A 13,906-nucleotide genomic window follows, 5' to 3' on the forward strand; every position below is an offset into this window, starting at 1 on the left:
GTCCACCATCAGGAGAACACTGAACAACAATGGTGTGCATGGCAGGGTTGCAAGGAGAAAGCCACTGCTCTCCAAAAAGAACATTGCTGCTCATCTGCAGTTTGCTAAAGATCACGTGGACAAGCCAGAAGGCTATTGGAAAAATGTTTTGTGGACAGAAGAGACCAAAATAGAACTTTTTGGTTTAAATGAGAAGCGTTGTTTGGAGAAAGGAAAACGCTGCATTCCAGCAGAAGAACCTTATCCCATCTGTGAAACACGGTGGTGGTAGTATCATGGTTTGGGCCTGTTTTGCTGCATCTGGGTCAGGACGGCTTGCCATCATCGATGGAACAATGAATTCTGAATTATACCAGCGAATTCTAAAGGAAAACGTCAGGACATCTGTCCATGAACTGAATCTCAAGAGAAGGTGGGTCATGCAGCAAGACAACGACCCTAAGCACACAAGTCGTTCTACCAAAGAATGGTTAAAGAAGAATAAAGTTAATGTTTTGGAATGGCCAAGTCAAAGTCCTGACCTTAATCCAATGGAAATGTTGTGGAAGGACCTGAAGCGAGCAGTTCATGTGAGGAAACCCACCAACATCCCAGAGTTGAAGCTGTTCTGTACGGAGGAACGGGCTAAAATTCCTCCAAGCCGGTGCGCAGGACTGATCAACAGTTACTGGAAACGTTTAGTTGCAGTTATTGCTGCACAAGGGGCTCACAACAGATACTGAAAGCAAAAGTTCACATACTTTTGCCACTCACAGATATGTAATATTGGATCATTTTCCTCAATAAATAAATGACCAAGTATAATATTTTTGTCTCATTTGTTTAACTGGGTTCTCTTTATCTACTTTTAGGACTTGTGTGAAAATCTGATGTTGTTTTAGGTCATATTTATGCAGAAATATAGAAAATTCTAAAGGGTTCACAAACTTTCAAGCACCACTGTGTATACATCATGGTTTTCCCCAAAGCGCTTTAGCGTATTGGGTCTGATACGCTCGCTCTGCCTGCCGATACGCTTAGTCGCTTTAGTTAAAACCTGATACGCTTAGATTTACACCGATACGTTAAATTTCCTACCCACAAGTAACTCGATACATAGGAGAGCAAATAACAGACCCATTTACATATTGATTGATATTTGTGTTAAACAAACAAGCCGTCTTTTTTCCAACATTTGTGTTGATTCTGTCAAAGTAATATGTCCGCGTGGTATGATGTAAACAAACTAATCTGTTGGCTATGTCAAGATCACGTGTTCAAACTGTCCAATAAAAATATCGAAAGAAAACGTGAGACATCCTGGAATTTTCCGATTCATTATAAGCGATCTCATTGGCTGCCGATGTTGTCCCCGACCAAACGGACAAAGCCGACTGATTTATTTGATAGACTATTCTGTTTAGATTGTGAACGAGGCTTCTCCTGCCTAAAGAGAACAAAGACTCCAGCGAGGAATAAGCTAGGAGAAGACTCGCTGGACAATTTGATCCACATCAGCATGGATGACAGCAAGATGGACGATGAGAGGGTCGCCCAACATTGGGCCAAGCAAAAGCCAAGGAGAATTAATCTGCTTTAAAGGAGCAGAAAACTTAATTCATTAGTTTGGGTTTGCAGAAAGATTATGTACTTATAAACACACGAAGTGAAGTTGTCCAAACGTGTCAAATATAGCATAATTTCAAATAATAAATCATAAGCATTTTTGGCAGTGTGATGTCACTGCGATACATTTAACAAAAGGCGGCTCCGGATTATTCTTTTGTTAAAGGCTCACAGTGACATCACACTGCCAAATACGCTCATCATTATTATTCGAAATTATGCTACATTTAACAAATTCTCTTCATGAATAAGTACATAATCTTTCCGCAAACTTAAATATGTATGAATTAAGTTTTCTTTTCCTTTAAATATGTTTTATCTTAATCCAGTCCATTTAATAAAGTGCCAAAATTTAAACTTTATAATATGCAGTTGCCTTACTTTTCAGTTAGGGATGTCCCGATCAGGTTTTTTTGCCCTCCGATCCGATACCGATCATTTGATTTTGAGTATCTGCCGATACCGAGTCCCGATCCGAAACTTCTTATAATCCATAAAAAATAATAAAGACGAGGAAAGAAACGGATCCAGGATGTTCCTCATTTTTTTTTATTTAACACCTTATTTTAACATCCAACAACTCCGTTAGCAAACAGAGCACTTACGTGAGGTAGTTTGAACAATAAATAAATTAAAAACATAACCTTAAAATACCTGGCAGGAATGTAAACAAATTTAAAAAAAAAAAACTGCCACAGTGCCAGTAATTTGCTTTTAAGAACGCATCTCAGTGGTATACAGTAATTTCAATTAAGGAAATGAACGTTTTTCTTGATGAAAACAAGCATTTCTACCCTTTCAGGTTTGAGCCTGTTTTTGTCATCCAACACGTTTGCAACAGCACTAAAAACTCGCTGTATTGTGTTGGGTGTTTGTTTTTCAGGCGCCGTATCAGGTTTGTTGTATTAAATGCGGCCCTTTCCTGTCCACCCCTTGAAATTCCAACTTTACATATTTCACAGTTTGCTATGGCAATGTTGTCATCAACTTTGAAATACCGCCACACCGCAGACATGCTTTGCTTTCCGCTTCGAACTGCTTCCGTGTTCAACTTTGCTGGCAACGGGCAGCCAATAACCAATAGCGTCTCCGCTACAAAGTGATGTCATGCCGCACGTGTTGATGTTGCTGTGTTGAGACAAGAGGTCTGGTCTCACTCTGTGCCAACGCATAGCTATTGATGTGTTAAAAATGAGAATATATTATATAGATATATATCCGATCCCTGATCGGGAGGTAATGCCCGATTCCGATCGAGTCTGAAACCACGTGATCGGGCCCGATTTCCGATCACGTGATCGGATCGGGACATCCCTATTTTCAGTGCATCTTAGTTATACATATATTACGGTAATTGCATCAGAAACATCCTAAATCATTACAGTTATAGTTATACAGCAACTTATTTTAAAGGTGGCAGGTCTTAGGTTCAGATCCCTTTGTGATCAACAGGAGGTCATGATGATCGATTCTCTTCATTGGGTTGCATAAGATGGCGCAAACCACTGGTCATATTTTCATTCACATTTTTGTTACAAACAGGACTTGCTCAGAGATAATAATTAAGGGATCCCCGTAGATTTTCAATTTATAACAAAACAGTTTCACTTGCATGTTGAACTTTAAGGTGAAATTTCAAATATGTGTTTACATTAATATTATTTAGGTCGGGCGGCACGGTGGTGTAGTGGTTAGCGCTGTCGCCTCACAGTAAGAAGGTCCTGGGTTCGAGCCCCGTGGCCGGCGAGGGCCTTTCTGTGTGGAGTTTGCATGTTCTCCCCGTGTCCGCGTGGGTTTCCTCCGGGTGCTCCGGTTTCCCCCACAGTCCAAAGACATGCAGGTTAGGTTAACTGGTGACTCTAAATTGAGCGTAGGTGTGAATGTGAGTGTGAATGGTTGTTTGTGTCTATGTGTCAGCCCTGTGATGACCTGGCGACTTGTCCAGGGTGTACCCCGCCTTTCGCCCGTAGTCAGCTGGGACAGGCTCCAGCTTGCCTGCGACCCTGTAGAACAGGATAAAGCGGCTAGAGATAATGAGATGAGATGAGATTATTTAGGTCAGAAATCATTGAAACACTGGTAAAATCTATCCTATAATCATGGATCTAAAACCTGTCATGCCCCTTTTCCACCAAAGCAGTTCCAGGGCTGGTTCGGGGCCAGTGCTTAGTTTGGAACCGGATTTTCTGTTTCCACTGACAAAGAACTGGCTCTGGGGCCAGAAAAACCGGTTCCAGGCTAGCACCAACTCTCTGCTGGGCCAGAGGAAAGAACCGCTTACATCAGCGGGGGGGCGGAGTTGTTAAGACCAACAACAATAAGACCGCGAAAGATCGCCATTTTTAAGTGACGAGAAGCAGCAGCTGTACAAACGCAAAGTCAGCCATTATTATTGTTGTTGTCGCTGCTGCTTCTTCCGTGTTGTTTTTGCTTTGATATTCGCGCCAAGGTTTATGTAAACGTGGCGACGTAATGACGTATACAGTGACGTAATGATGTGGCTCCGCTTAGCACCGCAAGCTATGGAAAAGCAAACTGGTTCTCAGCTGGCTCGCAAGTTGAACGAGTTGTGAACCAGCACCAGCACTGGCCCCGAACCAGCCCTGGAACTGCTTTGGTGGAAAAGGGGTATCAGACAGTGGCGGCTGGTAGTCTTTCAAACAGGGGAGGCTGGTCGGTTACGATATTTCCAGATTTTAAAAGAAAAAACACATCAGTTTTGCCCATACTCTTGCCTCTGATCTGGCTGATTGTTGGCAGGGTCACAAACTGTGAAATAACAGGTTCTTTTGGCCCATTAGCCTACTGTCCAATATACATGATGGTGGTGTTGGGGGGGGGGGGGGGGGGGGATATTTTAACATTTTATATTTTAAAATTGTGGCATGTTGTTTAAAAATTGACCTCGGCTGTGTTTTTGTTTAAAAATGTTTTCCAAATTGTAGCGGTGTTTAATTCATATCCAGAGAAATATATATTCCAATATAATATACTCAGCATAAACATTTTAAATAGAGTCTATATTTTTGGTCCATCCATGACATATTACTAAAGTAGCCTATTTACTGTTGTTGATGTGGGTCACTTGCTGTTAGCCAATTCACTTTCTCGTACCAGGAGAGCTGAAAGGAACGAGTATTATTCCCTACCTTTTTCACCAAGTCAATTTGAGGCGTTGGTCTACCCTGCTCTTTAATTTTAATTTTTTCCTCGAAAGGAAGACTGGCAAATGGCTTCGCCAAAATTAAATCAGCAATGCTTGGCCTCCGTGCGCAGCTTTCTTGCTAGCTAACTAGCCCCCTCAAGTTCAAGTTCAGTCACTCAAATAAACGAAATTTCTGGAACTAAGATAGCAAACTTGACAACACTATATTTACACTTTATTTACAATGAAAATATATACAAACTAAAAAAGCTGGTAGAAACCGTATGTAATGAATGAAATCGAAATGTAAGCCGATCTCTTACAATACACCACAGCACTTGCGAATCCGCATGGGACTGAACTGATGTTGCCAGATACTGCTGACGTTATCCAGCCCAAAATATGTTCAAAACCCGCCAAAATGCACTTAAAACCGCCCAATTGGGCGGGAAACCCCCCAATCTGGCAACACTGTACCGCTGCTTGTCTATAGTTCAAACGAGCTGTCAATCAAAGAAAATATCCGGCCGCTTTCACCAATCACCAGTCTCCTCGCGGAAACTGCCATGTCCCTCCCATGTGAGGCTCGGAGTCCCTGGGCGGGCATTTTCGCAGTACTTGTCCAATAATCGTCTTGCATTTTGAGATTGAAAAGCGCATAGCTCCCAAATGCCGTTGAAGTCCATTGAGGCTGGGAGTCCGTGAGACTCCGTGGGCGGGCATTTTCCCAGTATTTGTCCAATAATTGTCTTGCATTTTGAGATTGACAAGCACATAGCTCCCAATCCACTGAGGCTGGGCTGCATCGCGCTGTCACAAGGGGGAAAAACTCACGCACACATTAGGCGAACTGGGGAAAGTTATAACGGAATGATTTCGCACTGTAGTTGGGTTGAGCACATATATTTCTATGATTCTGGATCTGAAATAGCAATGTTATAAGGTCGGCTATAACATAAGCCTAGCGCAATTCATCCTACACGATGTTCGTCATTTTTAGAGGAGGCTGAGCCTCCCTCGTTGTCTTAGAGCAATCGCCCGTGGTATCAGAGACCCTGAAAATGCACCTCAGAGCATCTATTTTCAAAAAATTTTCCGGGGGGCCATGCCCCCGCACCCCCCTAGTTTCGCTTCATGCCTTTGCTGCTCAATTGTCTGAGTATTATCACGCCAGAATTTAGGACTTTAATTTTTTTCCTGGGGAAAAATTCCGTGTGTGTGTGTGTGTGTGTGTGTGTGTGTGTGTGTGTGTGTGTGTGCTTACTGGTGGACGGGTGGCGTCCTCTGGTCTCAGAGGACTGATATGCCGTGCTCACGTCCCCCATGGACTGGGAGGCTTTGATTCGAACCTGCTTGCACCCAGAGTGATGAGTCGGGGACGAGACCTGTAGAACACACCCTCGTTACATATTCATGAGTGTGTGTGTTTTGTGTTCTCGTGTGTGTGTGTGTGTTACTCACATTGCTGTGTTCTTCTGTTAGCAGCAGGATCTTTATACTCTTCATGTTTGAGCTTCGGTCCAGCAGGTCAATAGCCTTGTCCAAGTCATCCTGGCCATGTAGCGGGATTGACATCTACACACACACACAAAAAAAAGTGGGTCATGGCCATGATTTGCCATGATAGAAAGGATAATGTATCCATCCGAGTGAGTGCGTGAGACTGGATCAGTACCTCGTTGTTCATATAGTGCAGGTCTAGCTGCTGCCCAAACACAGTCTTGACCTTTTGCTGGACTTCCTCAAACTGCACTGGCCGACTGAACATCAATATCCTACACACACACACACACACACACACACAAGTTGCAGATTTGCACACCTAGCATAGCTGTGGTTTCTCCTGGCACCTATAAACAAACCACAGTCTTTTCCTTTCCTGCTCAAATTCCAGTCTGCAAGCTGAGCTAGGGAATGTCTGAGCGTCTGTGTGTAATATAATAAAAATACACAGCATACCCTACTAGCTACTCACACTCACCTTCTCTCTCCGCAGAACTCAAACTTGATTCTGATGTCGTCCTGGAGGGAACAAACAGAGCTGTGTGACAACAGGTCTGAGATACAGACAGCACTCACAGACGGTCTTCATCTATCCGTGTGCGCGTGTGTGTGTTACCTGTCTGTTAGCCGTGCTAGCAGCATTAGCAGGCTTGACTTTGGCCATGTCGTAAGCTGGCATGGGCTGCCGCCTGGTCATCTGCAGTGCCACCAGGTCCTTCATTATGGAATGGAGAGCCTGTCTCTCATCTACACACGGAAACACGAGACACGGTATTATTCACGGTATTATAAGAATTGTTACAACGACTAATGTTCTGGTTTGCTGTTCCGGTACTCAAGCGACAGTTAAAGGAGCCGTTTGTATTTCTTAGTGCCTCCTGCTGCCTGTGAGGTAAAATCTCAACTGCAATGAAACCATCATAAGCCTCGGTCACAACCGGCCGTACGTGCTCCTACGGCCAGTCTACGTGCAAAAAACGCAAGAAAGGCACGGAGGGCGCGCGTGAAATGCACGGAGGGCGCGCGTGTGTCATGCTGATTTTCGAGCCGTAGACTGGCTGCAGAGGTTCTTTGTCCTGTCAAACAAACTCTACGGGCGCTTACGTTTTTTTCTAGGTTGCAAGACAAACGGCCAATGCGCGTCTTTCTCCATGAACAAAAAAAAAAAAAAAAAAAAAAAAAAAGCAGCGATTTGGGAAACGCCAAAAATCGCACGGCCAAAAAAAAAAAAAAAAAATCGTACGTCCGGTTGTGACCTAGGCTATAGGTATGTTTTAGAAATGTGACGAATTCAAATGAAGTTACTTTCAAATTAGATATATAAGAAATAAAAGTTAGAGGATGTGCTCTTAAAGGAAAACAATCAATCAATCAGTCAGTCATGAAGCAGATTTACCCCCGTTCCTGGTCAAAACTGCTGTGCTATGAAAGAGGGGGAATAAATCAGTTATATTTTTATTAATTAAAAGTTACAAAAGGTAGCCTGTGTCATTCATTTTGTCCACTTATTGTTGCCGAAACAAGTTTGAAACAAGTTAGCTCCTGTTATTGCTTTTTGAATGAATGAATGAAAAATATGCAGCTTGTCATGTGATCGAGAATCCACGAAGCGCAAACTCATCTGTATGGAAATGATCATGTTCATGCATTACTATTGCCGCTTTTCCACTACCAACGCGGCTGAGTTGGGCTGAGCCGTGCCGTGCTGAGTCGAGCTGAGTGGGGCTGTTGGAGTTGCATTTCGACTACAACCGCGCTGAACCGTGCTGGCTGGAAGTGGGTGGACACATTGGGTGGAGTTAGCGAAAGTGGGTGGACGTCACGTGATGTCGTTAGGCGGCGCAAACAGTGACATCAGTGACCTTTTAAGCGGTAGTCTCACGACCCGGATAGTAAACAATAAACATGGAGTCGTTAGTGTTGCTGGTCTTGGTTCTGTGGCTTGTTGTCACCGACAACGCCAACAGATACTGGCAAGAGCGTATAGATGAGGCGAGGCGCATAAGGCTTCAGAAATTCTCATAATTCGTAATTCTTCTTCCGGGTTTACGGTGTTTACAGATCCCAGCGTGCTCGCGGGGCGTGTGGGCATGTGAGGACACTCCCCCTCACCAATCAGTGCACAGGGGAGTGTCTCCTCACGCCCCCAGCCCCACTCGGCTCGGTTTGGCTCGCTTCAGCCCTACTCCAAAACCGTGCGAGTTTTGGGTGCTGAGCAGGGCTGAAGCGAGCTGAGTCGTGCTGTTCTGAGGTAGTCGAAACGCGAGCCGTGTCGGGCTGAAGCGAGCTGAAAAAGGGTAGTGGAAAAGGGCCATTTGACTAACAATTTCAAAATTCAAGTCAAAATGCTCTCTTTCCAAAGCTAACCAAGGGCCCGTCCACACGAGTACGTTTTTGTCGAATCCGCATAAATACTTTACCATTTCAGCCTCACGTCCGGACGGATCTGGCTTTTTCGAGGTGTGAAACCGGTATTTTTTGAAAACGGGTCCCAGAGTGGGAAAATCCTAAAATGCCGGATAGCCCGGGGTCGTCTGGACGGCGAATGCGGATTTTTTCAGAAACGATGACGTATAAGCCCCGCCTCTCTAACCTTTAACCTCAGCCTCCGCCACTAGACGCGTCATAACAACAACAATGGCGGACTACAGGCTTCTACCGTATAGTTCCACTTCATTGTCGGTCCACACAAAAGACTCTCCTCTTCCTCTCAGAGTTGCGCTGGCCATGATCGTCCTCTTCTCGTGTTATGAGCTTGTTTGTAAACAGCGCGTGACCTTTATACGCATGCTCCATGGCTTCTCTTCCGGTTTTAGTGTATTGGTGTGGCGGTGTCACAGCGCCACATACAGGCCTGGCATATGTACTACAGCGTTTTGGGTCGTTTCCAGTGAATCCGTGTGGACGCAGATATTTCTGGAAACGACGCCGTGTTTATGGAGATTTTTTCAAAACGACAGCGTATTGGGTGAGGCCGCGTACTCGTGTGGACGGGCCCCAAGTTTCCAAACTTTTTTGTTTGGTGACGCGGTATCCATGTACGCTGTTCCAGACACTATTGTTTTTAAAGCTGCCGGGAACCAAAGTTTGGGACTGAAATTTCCAATGAAGTTAATGGTGGATGTCCGTGTCACGACGACAAAGTACAAACAACGAAGAATTTTTCCCTTTTGGTTTTTAAGTGGAAGTCTTGTAAGGAAACATGCAGATACTGTACACACACACACACACACACAGCCATGTGCCAGTATAACAGAGCCTGTGAGCAGGACAGATATGTTTGATCCCTGTTTTTGAGATCTCGGTTCTCGTGTTTGAAGTGTGAGAGTGAGCTGTCTTGGCTTTTGCTCACTCGGAGAAGGAAAATAGTCCCAGTGTGTAGCTTGGACGGACTTCACACACCTCCGGAGAGAGAGACAGAAAACCGGAGGAGCCTCCTCTACCACGTGCAAACCTGCGGCTTGGACCGGCGCACACTATATAAGCAACATGACAAGAGCGTGCTTGTGTGTATATGTACGTGTATACACACACACACACACACACACACATATATATATAAAATACATTTTCACTCAAGGCTTCTTTAAACCAGTAGAGGTGTACTGGTGTACCCGATTCACCTTCTTTCTCTTTTTTTTCCCCAGAATTCCTCATGCAGAAGAATGCTGAGGCAGGCTGGGAGGGAGGGAGGGAGAGACGCGGTCACATACCTGCACACCGAGTACATTCGGTAACCTATAACTGAACCTCAACTAGATCCTTTCCCTCAGGGACTGTACGTTATCCAAGTAAAGTAAAAGGAACTTACTCATTTTTGTGGCGTGTGCGCGTGCGCCCGTGCGTGCGCGTCCTCTTCTGGATTCAGATGTGGAGTCTTCACACGCTTGATCTTTTGACGCCACCCATTAACAGCCTGAGAGGAAAAACATGCAGCTTTTAGACGTCTTGAAAGAGCTACGATCGAGTGTCATCATAAATGTTCACAATTCTCAATTTATTCCAAATGCGTGACATTTTTTTCAGTATGAACTGAAGCTACAAGGCTACTGAAACCGACAAGCTCCATCTCACTCTTTCCATAAATGAAATCAAACGTCGCATGTGCTTCAGTTACCTCATTTTTTAATGTAAACAATTACGTTAAATCATTTCTAGTTACAAATTCAAAATTAAAAAAAAAATAATAATAACTCCATCAACTTAATGAAATTGTCTTGAATAATTAATAAATAAATAAATGATTCCGTTTGTCTAAGATGCCCTCCCTTATAAACATTCTATTGTTCAGCTACACGGTGAGGTTTCGTTCATGTTTAAACATGACCCGAGTGACATCACTGAAGAACTGGATGTGGTTACGAGGCCAAGATTTCCACATAACTACAGAGATGTAGACTGTGAGCTGTCCTTGTAGTTAGCGTGTCTGCCTCTTGATCAGGAGATCGCAAGTTCTACTCATGGTTGGATCATATCAAAGACCATCATAAAAAAAATGGTACCTACTGCCGTCTGGCAAGGCACGCTGCAATACAGATGTGAGTGGGGAGTCAAACTCTCATGGTTACCAGAGGACTAGGCCCTAGCTGTATAGATGAGTGGCCGAGGGCTATAGAAACGGAGATTGGCGCCATCCAATGCACCTGGTTAGTAGTGGGAGGGGAGACTGCCTGGGAAGACCAAGCCCTGGCATGGGAGGAACTTGCTCTTCAACATTTTAAATGTGTTTAAACTCAATACCCATCTAACCAGCATGAAGAGCCACATGGAATTTTAATGAAAGCAATGGAAAATACTGCATAAGGACCAGGGTCGTTACGGTGTCATGGTTAAATCAAAGATACCTTCATTTTTCAGAAACACAATCCCACTGTCTACCTGTTTATCTTTTGCCCAATCAAGTTCTTTACTTGGGCAGCACGTTGGCGCAGTGGTTAGCACCATCACCTCACAACAAGAAGGTTCTGGGTTCGAACCTCGTGCCAACTCTGAAGTTTGCATGTTCCCCCCTGTTTCCTCACACGGGCCAAAGACATGTGGCCAACACATGGCTAGTCTAAATTACCCATAGATGTGAGTGAGACGGTTGTTCGCCTCCATGTTAGCCCTACGGCAGATTGGCAACCTGCTCAAGCTGTACCCCGCCTTTCACCTGAAGTCAGCTGGTTTTGGCTCCAGCTGCCCTCATGACCCTGACAGATAAGCATTATAGATGTGGAAGTTCCTTACTCCAGTTATCTTCAAATCCCTCACAAAAATCTAAACCCTGTCAGTCTGGACTCCCCCTAAACCCTACTCCAGCAACGTTCTGTTTCTCGACTGCACTAAAAACCTTGGCTGTATAATCCCTGTATATCCTTCTATGTATAAGGCCTTCCTTCTTTCAGCAAGACAATGCCAAACCGCTTTCTGCAAATATTAAAACTGCATGGCTCTGTAGTAAGAGAGTCCTGGTGCTAAACTGGCCTGCCTACAGTCCAGACCTGTCTCCTATTTAAAACATCTGGCACATTATGAAGCTCAAAATATGACAAAAGGAGACCCCGAACTGTTGAGCAACTGAAATTGTAGGTCAAGCAAGAATGGGACAACATTTCTCCTTCAAAACTGCAGGAATTGGTCTCCTCAGTTCCCAAACATTTACAGAGCATTGTTAAAAGTAGAGGTGATGCAACACAGTTGTAATCATGCCATCTTTTTTGAAACATGTTGCTGACATCAAATTCAAAATGAACATATATTTAAAAAAATGTTGAGAGGTGAGAAATTGATATGTTGTCTTTGTACTATTTTCAATGAAATATAGGGTTTCTATAATTTGCAAATTATCACATTCTGTTTTTATTTACGCAGTTTACATGGCGTCCCAACGTTTTGGAATTGGGGTTGTACAAGGATATGCAAAGAGATTTGTACAAAGATTTCACAATACATATTTCCGTTCGTTTTCACCACTGATTTTTAGAAGTGGCAGCAGCCCTTATTTGTTACACATACGGTACATTACAGCACAGTGAAATTCTTTTCCTCACCTATCCCAGTTTGTCAGGAAGTTGGGGTCAGAGCACAGGGTCAGTCAGGATACAGTGCCCCTGGAGCAGAGAGGGTTAAGGGCCTTGCTTAAGGGCCTGACAGTAGCAGCTTGGCAGTGCTGGGGCTTGACCCATGACCTTCTGATCAGAAACCCAGAGCTTTAACTATTGAGCCACCACTGCAAACAAAGTGGACTTAGCAGCGGATGGTTTCGATCAATCAACCTCTGGATTGCTTCCGCTGTGCCATTTGCATGGTTGATTAATACAATGATACCATGTAACGGACAACTTCAAAAAGTGTAAGACCCCTAATTTGCGTCACAGGTACAGCAACCAATACAGTGGCAACACTAACAGGACAAAAACTACACTAGACCACTGCAGTAAGTGCAGAGACGGGAGAAATATCGTAAAAATAAAAAAAGCCACATAAAAATGACTTACAACAATAAAGATCAAGCCTGGAAGGTTCTTCATCATTTCCACAATCATTATCAAATAGGGTTGAATGGCTTTACCAATTGTTTTTTCTCCCCAATATGTTCTCTTAACCTGAGACTACTTTATTATCTGAGGCGATTTTGTAGCCATGTGTCCTGAGTTTCAGATTTCTAACATAATGAATGATAATTAAACCAAACTGCAGCCTGAATCTTGGCCCAAGCCTCATCCATTGTAAGACGTATGAGTCAGCATGTCGAGTTTCCGGAAGGAACAGCTGCCAACGAACTCGGCCCGTGCCAATCACACACATCTGTTGAAGTGCTTTGTGAAATTTTGATTTGAAGGTATGAAACTCCAGTGAACCTCTAAGTCTTGGAGTCATATGGTCCAAACACACAGCGCATGAAGGAGGGGGGAGGTTTAAAAAAAAAAAAAAAAAAGGCATTTTGTGCACGTTAGGTTTTCCATATCCGTGCCTGAGTGTAGCAGTGTCGTGAGAAAGTGTGTCATGCGTAAGTGTACATCTGTGCATATGTATGTGTTAAACTATTAGCATCTGGACTGGAAAAATGGTGGAAATGTGAGTTTTTGCTGGCACAGAGAAAGCGTTGTACTATTCATCCACCCGGAGAAAAATACTTCGGAAATATTTGCCATTTAGAGACGTTGTCAAGTTTGAGTACCTCAGCAGTCATAAAAAAACACTCACAAACTAAACAGCATGGACATCAAGCTTTATGTATTATAAAGCACGTTAGCGGCAGCTGTCCATCGTTCGCGATGACTGCTTCATTGGGATGTGCAGAAACGCAGATAGGCTGTGAGGCCCACACCAGAGCAACAGAGCCGTCCACAGCAGCAGCACTAATAGCCCGGCCGAGCCGCCATGGAATGCCTGGCCTCGTGAGCTCTCGTATACTATTCTCCTAACGAAGTGCTTTGTGCAGCAAGGTAAGACAAATGATGTCGTGCCCCCATCGTTTTGTCTCTCTGGACCTCCAGACCTGATACCAAGTGGTGCACAAAAGTGCCACAGACCAGACAGGTATAGAAGTTGCCCCGCAGTGACAACTGACTTGCCTAGTGATGCCATCCATTGGCCATTTGAGTGGCTCTTCCGCATGCCATCTGGTGGTGCACCCAGCGCTCGAAACTAACGGTGTCCCGACGTCCC

At 44.2% G+C, this 13,906-nt stretch overlaps 1 protein-coding gene across 2 annotated transcripts in view; it reads right to left on the bottom strand.

Annotated features, from left to right (window-relative positions):
• Nucleotides 1-13,906, bottom strand: part of map3k3 (mitogen-activated protein kinase kinase kinase 3) — a 76,246-nt gene that overhangs the window by 27,018 nt on the left and 35,322 nt on the right. For both annotated transcript variants that reach the window (XM_060902101.1, XM_060902100.1), the window contains exons 2-7: nucleotides 10,065-10,169; nucleotides 6,870-7,000; nucleotides 6,732-6,772; nucleotides 6,426-6,525; nucleotides 6,212-6,325; nucleotides 6,015-6,135 (exon numbers count right to left, since the gene is read on the bottom strand). In XM_060902101.1, the coding sequence (XP_060758084.1) occupies nucleotides 6,015-6,135; nucleotides 6,212-6,325; nucleotides 6,426-6,525; nucleotides 6,732-6,772; nucleotides 6,870-7,000; nucleotides 10,065-10,068 (511 nt within the window). In that variant the 5' untranslated portion in view covers nucleotides 10,069-10,169. The remainder of the gene's footprint in view (nucleotides 1-6,014; nucleotides 6,136-6,211; nucleotides 6,326-6,425; nucleotides 6,526-6,731; nucleotides 6,773-6,869; nucleotides 7,001-10,064; nucleotides 10,170-13,906) is intronic.

This window comes from Neoarius graeffei, chromosome 20 (assembly GCF_027579695.1).
Source record: "Neoarius graeffei isolate fNeoGra1 chromosome 20, fNeoGra1.pri, whole genome shotgun sequence".
Lineage (NCBI taxonomy): Eukaryota > Metazoa > Chordata > Actinopteri > Siluriformes > Ariidae > Neoarius > Neoarius graeffei.